Genomic DNA, 6,000 nt, shown 5'->3' with positions numbered 1-6,000 from the left:
TGTGGCACTCATCTCGCTTTATTGGCCGAGGGAGCCGGTGTACAGCTTCCAGGTCATGTGGCCAGCATGACTAAGCCGCTTCTGGTGAACCAGAGCAGCGCACGGAAACGCCGTTTACCTTCCCACCAGAGCGGTACCTATTTATCTACTTGCACTTTGACGTGCTTTCGAACTGCTAGGTTGGCAGGAGCAGCAACCGAGCAACGGGAGCTCACCCCGTCGCGGGGATTCGAACCGCCAACCTTCTGATCGGCAAGTCCTAGGCTCTGTGGTTTAACCCACAGCGCCATCCGGGTCCCATCCACCAATTGGTAGCCAAGCCCCAAACCCAAAGTCTCATTTGGCTGCATTTTGGCTTGCCTGCTGCTGAAAGTGTCTCCCCCCTGCGCTATTAAGTGATGGGGTCATTTGCTGCCAGAAGTTGCGCAGGAGCTTCCGAGGAGGCAGAAAAGGCCGAGATCCAGGGCGCGCATCATCGAGCCGTGGGCAACCTCGGCGCGCGGAGGCGTTGAAGGAGAGGTGATGCTGGGAACCCAAGCGGGGTGGGCAGGATCCTGGCTCGCCCTGAACGTCTCCAGCCGGTCACTGTCGAAGCGGGACGCTGCTCCAGAAAAACTCACTCTCTCCGGCTTTAATCCGGCGCGGCTGCATCCTTTTTTCGCTCCTTCTTCTCCGGGGGGCGGGCAAGCGGCTCGGCGTCTCCGCCAGGGAATGCGCAGCATCCCGCCCGCGTGGTCTCATCTCTCGGGGGCGGAGGCCGATCCCTTCGCCGAGAGGGGAGGGCCATGATCAACGGGCGGAGGAGTGGGTGGGCGCGCGCGCGCGTGGGGTGCTCGCCTTCTCCTTGCGCGCGGCTTCCTTGTGTTGTGGATCGGGCGCAGCAGGGAAGCTTAGCCGGCATGCGAGGCGCAATTGGAAACGGAGGGCTCCCCGTGTTTCTTCTAATTTTCTAGCTAGCGAGGGAAGGCAGTGTGTGTGTATGTGTGTGTGGCACGACAAGGCGATCGCACCTCGCGGAGAGATTTTTAAAAAAGCGTTCCTTGTTGCAAACCTCCCCGATGGCTTCCGGCGCCAGCCAAATCCCCCAGCCCCGGACTTGCAACGGGTCTCTGGGAGCGCGTCCTGCGCGCAGCGCGTCGGAGGAAAGCGACCCGGACCTGCAGGTGAAAATGTGCAAGAAGATCGCCCAGCTCACCAAGGTAAAAATAAATAAATACAATACAATACGGGGTGTGTGTGTGTGTGTTGAGGGTCGCTGGCAGCTGCTGGAAAACCACTGCTGCTGCAGGCAAGGAGAAGTTTACGCGTGCTCCCCATCTCCCAAGGAAGGGAGACGCCTAGAAACTTTCGTTTCCGTCGGTAGAGCGCGAGACTCTTCATCGCAGGGTCGTGGGTTCGAGAGACAGAGAGGGATCCTTGCATGGCAGCGGGTTGGACTAGATGACCCTAGGGGTACCCCCCAACTCTCCAAGAGTCTTGTGGTTTCCCCCTTGGGATAGAAAAGATCGGCCGTCTTGGACGCCGGCCTGACCGCCTCCATCCTCTGTAGTCTAGCGATTTAAAACAATGGGGAAAAAGCAGCAGCCAGCGCTGGTTGCAGGTTGCATGATGAAATTACGGTAGCCCTGCTTTAACGACGTGGTGGAGTCGATCTTCAACAAACCGCCAGGGAAGTTTTGCAGTGCTAATATTGGATGTTGCCTGTAAACCTGTAGCTGTCGTGGAGAGAACGGAGAACTTGTCCTTTCAGTGGGGGATAACGGCGCAAATGAAGAAATAGAATGTTTAATAAAAATACAGTGGTACCTCGGGTTAAGTACTTAATTCGTTCCAGAGGTCCGTTCTTAACCTGAAACTGTTCTTAACCTGAAGCACCACATTAGCTAATGGGGCCTCCTGCTGCTGCATCGCCGCCGGAGCACGATTTCTGTTCTCGTCCTGAAGCAAAGTCCTTAACCTGAAGCACTATTTCTGGGTTAGCGGAGTCTGTAACCTGAAGCGTCTGTAACCCGAGGTACCACTGTATTCTGTTTCAGGGTGCAGCAACGGAGTAGGTTTTCAAGGTGGCCACAGGGCCGACCCACCCAAGGGGCCCGGTGAGGTGACCGCTTCAGGCGGCAGGACCCCTAGGGGCAGCAGATCCCAACATCAGCCTTTCTTGTCCACTTGTTCCTAATGTAGAGATTTGCTCATCCCTTTCTCCCTGGCAGGGAGGGGGCACCATTTTGGGGGTTGTTGCCTCAAGTACCCAAATGTCTTGGTGGCAGATGATAGCAGCGAGCTTTCTCAGAGGCTTGGTGAGGGCAGCAGGACAGGCAGAGTGATGCAGCTGTATCTTCTTATTGGCCCAATGCTTGCAGCCTAACACAGTAAAGCACATCAAGAAGTGAATCTTGCGGTGGTGGAGAAGAAAACTTGAGAATTTAAAATAGCAGGGTTTTCTCTTGGTGTTTCGGTTTCATTTCGATTTTGCACAATAGATTCTGAGCAGGATTCTGAGCGGTGAGATCTTGTCATCTCCACAGCAACAGTTCTGGTTCTTGGTGGAGAGGAGTTGGTCCTGGGCATAGATACCACTAAATACATAAATTGCCTCACCCTATGTGAATAAAATATGCTATTTTAACACAGGGATTTGGGAGTGTCTTGAAGGAGATGCTACCATTTTAATATGTTGCACTTCTTGCAAGACATTTGTGAACTGAAAATAGTCATTCAGTTTTTTTACTGGACATTTAGTTAATATAGCATATTATAGTATATTATAGTGGATAGCCTTCCTCTCTCCCATCATTTTATTTGTCTCCTAGCTCAATGCAATGAAGGGACGCGGGTGGCGCTGTGGGTAAAACCTCAGCGCCTAGGACTTGCCGATCGCATGGTCGGCGGTTCGAATCCCCGTGGCGGGGTGAGCTCCCATCGTTTGGTCCCAGCTCCTGCCCACCTAGCAGTTCGAAAGCACCCCTAAGTGCAAGTAGATAAATAGGTACCGCTTTATAGCGGGAATGTAAACGGCGTTTCCGTGTGCTGCTCTGGTGCCGGTTTGCCAGAGCAGCTTCGTCACGCTGGCCACGTGACCCGGAAGTGTCTGTGGACAGCGCTGGCTCCTGGCTTCTAGAGTGAGATGAGCCCACAACCCTAGAGTCTGTCAAGACTGGCCCGTACGGGCAGGGGTACCTTTACCTTTACCTTTAGCTCAATGCAAAGTATAATTAATATATCAGTTGTTTAAAAAAAAGTTGTGTTTTCTATCTTTTTTGCACTGCCCCTCAAATTTATCTATTTTCCAAAAATAAAAATAAAAAAATGCTTAGCCTTGCTGTTTCTGCTTAGGATAATATTGCTTGATTATAGTCCATGCTAATTAACTTAATAGATCTGGTTTGTGGGTGGTAGTTTCTGCCTGAATATGGAACTGAACAAGATCAACACATTTCAAATATTTTGTCAGCCTGTCCTTTAATTCTACGCTTACTTGTGGGTTCTAACTCCCGTAAGTGAAATTCAACTGCTCAGTGAACCAGACTAAAGGATACATTTACCATTTGAGATTCCCTTGGGCTTCTTGCATTTTAATAGAAATAGCATTTGTGAGGATGAAGGAAGAGTGGTTTGACCTTTTCATCCCATACCATCTCCTCTCCAAAAATCCCACATGGGTGCCATTGAAACCTTGTCCCTTCATCTCAGTAGAAAATAAAACATACCTGTCAATTAATTCAGCCATGGATACACAATCTTGCTAACAGCAACCTTGTAGCATGCAAGTGTTTTTATATACCACATAGCTCTGACCTCCTTACTGAATACAATCGTACCTTGGAAGTCGAACGGAATCCATTCTGGAAGTCCGTTCGACTTCCAAAACATTCGGAAACCAAAGAGCAGCTTCTGATTGGCTGCAGGAAGCTCCTGCAGCCAATCAGAAGCCACGAAAGCCACGGGCGTTCAGCTTCCAAAAATAGTTCGCAAACCGGAGCAGTCACTTCTGGGTTTGCGGCATTTGGGAGCCAAAATGTTCGAGAACTAAGCTGTTTGAAAACCAAGGTACGACTGTACTCATTTTGGTCTGGGTGTGCTAGAAATGGGACTCAAAAAATTGTTACACTTTTGTAGGCATTTTGATATTCATACCTGCTTAGTTACTTTCCCCCACACTCTTAAGAACCATATCCCATACTCTGCAATTGATGGAACATAGGAAGGTTTTCAGTTATGTTACACAACTTTTAATTACACACAGCATATAATTTAGCTGCTTGAGATCAGTTTTAAAAAGAGCTTTTTACTATTGATGGTCTGTAGGTAGTATGTGACCTGTAATTTTCAGAAGGCTTTTATGTGTGCGCACTCAAAAATGGAGGTTCCAGTTTCCACACAAGCAACTCTATTCTTAAGTTTAGATTTTGTCATGAATATGCAAAAGCGAAAACAACAACCCTATTTAGATGTTTACGGCTTAGGGATGTGAACATTGCCAAATTCTCCGATCAGCTGCTTGTGATTTCCACTCATGCCTTAATAATGACAAACCATGTGTTTTGTGCATGGATAATACACAGTACGTAGAAATGTATACATGAGTGAGTTTTTATACGTTTTCAGAAGACCAAGTACGTGTTTTGTAATAGTTCCATCTATATGCACGGATACACAAACTTCACACATGAATAAACCTTGATTCTACAGGAAACATGAACTAAATGGCCAAATACACGGTTAGTTAAAGTTTATAGGTCTGTAAAGAACACATCACCGTTCTGAGGGAAGCAGCTGGACATGACACTTTAAAACACAGAGCTAGAAAGTGCCTAGAAAGTGTGGCCTTTTGCCCACCATGCAGCCCTTTCACCACATGCTGTGGTTAAACTAAAGGTAAAGGTAAAGGGACGCGGGTGGCACTGTGGGTTAAACCACAGAGCCTAGGACTTGCTGATCAGAAGGTTGGCGGTTCGAATCCCCACGATGGGTGAGCTCCCATTGCTCAGTCCCTGCTCCTGCCAACCTAGCAGTTCGAAAGCACGTCAAAGTGCAAGTAGATAAATAGGTACCGCTCCGGCGGGAAGGTAAACGTCATTTCCGTGCGCTGCTCTGGTTCGCCAGAAGCGGCTTAGTCATGCTGGCCACATGACCCGGAAGCTGTACGCCGGCTCCCTTGGCCACTAAAGCGAGATGAGCGCCGCAACCCTAGAGTCGGCCATGACTGGACCTAATGGTCAGGGGTCCCTTTACCTTTAAAGGTAAAGGACCCCTGACAGTTAAATCCAGTCGCAAAGGACTCTGGGGTTGTGGTGCTCATCTCGATTTACTGGCAGAGGGAGCTGACGTTTGTCTACAGACAGTTTTTCCGGGTCATGTGGCCAGCACAACTAAGCTGCTTCTGGCGAACCAGAGCAGTGTACAGAAATGCCGTTTACCTTCCCACTGGAGCAGTACCTATTTATCTACTTGCATTTGACGTACTTTCGAACTGCTAGGTGGGCAGGAGCTGGGACCGAGCAATGGGAGCTCACCCCGACGCAGGGGCAAGCCCTAGGTCAGGGGTCTGCAACCCGCAGCTCCGGAGCCGCATGTGGCTCTTTTACACCTTTGCCGTGGCTCCGGGGTGGATACTAACGGAGGAGGCGCATTGTACGCCCCCACTGTGGCGGGCGGTGTACTGGCTGTGACGTCGCATGGGGGCGGTGCGTGCGTTAGTCACGCACCGTCCCGACGTCACCTTTCCGCCCGCCTGCCCGCTACATTGTAAGGGGCATGTACGCTGGTCACTGCATTGAAAGGGGGCATGTACGCTGGTCACTGTTTTGAAGGGGAGTGAAGAACACACACACACAAAAAGGTAACTTGTTAATTTAACGTTTATTTCTATGAGGAGGAGTAATTCTGAGGGGTCAAACAAAGAAATAATAAAAAAGTGACAAAAAAGTTACCGTATTTTTATAATGACGAGTTTTGTGGCTCCCAGGTTTTTTTTCTTCGGAAACGGGTCCAAGTGGCTCT

At 49.7% G+C, this 6,000-nt stretch overlaps 1 protein-coding gene across 2 annotated transcripts in view; it reads left to right on the top strand.

The window, feature by feature from the left end:
• The first annotated feature begins 449 nt into the window (after window positions 1-449).
• FAM184B (family with sequence similarity 184 member B) overlaps window positions 450-6,000 on the top strand; it is a 76,111-nt gene continuing 70,560 nt past the window's right edge. Inside the window, exon 1 of one of the 2 annotated variants that reach the window (XM_083630189.1) lies at window positions 450-1,199. In XM_083630189.1, coding sequence (XP_083486315.1) covers window positions 1,059-1,199 — 141 coding nt within the window. In that variant the 5' untranslated portion in view covers window positions 450-1,058. The remainder of the gene's footprint in view (window positions 1,200-6,000) is intronic. The other variant, XM_083630188.1, reaches the window with a different exon arrangement.

Source organism: Podarcis filfolensis (assembly GCF_964270895.1).
Source record: "Podarcis filfolensis genome assembly, chromosome: 9".
NCBI lineage: Eukaryota > Metazoa > Chordata > Lepidosauria > Squamata > Lacertidae > Podarcis > Podarcis filfolensis.
Note: the sequence above shows the minus strand (reverse complement) of the source record. Positions and strands in the feature narration are given on the sequence as shown.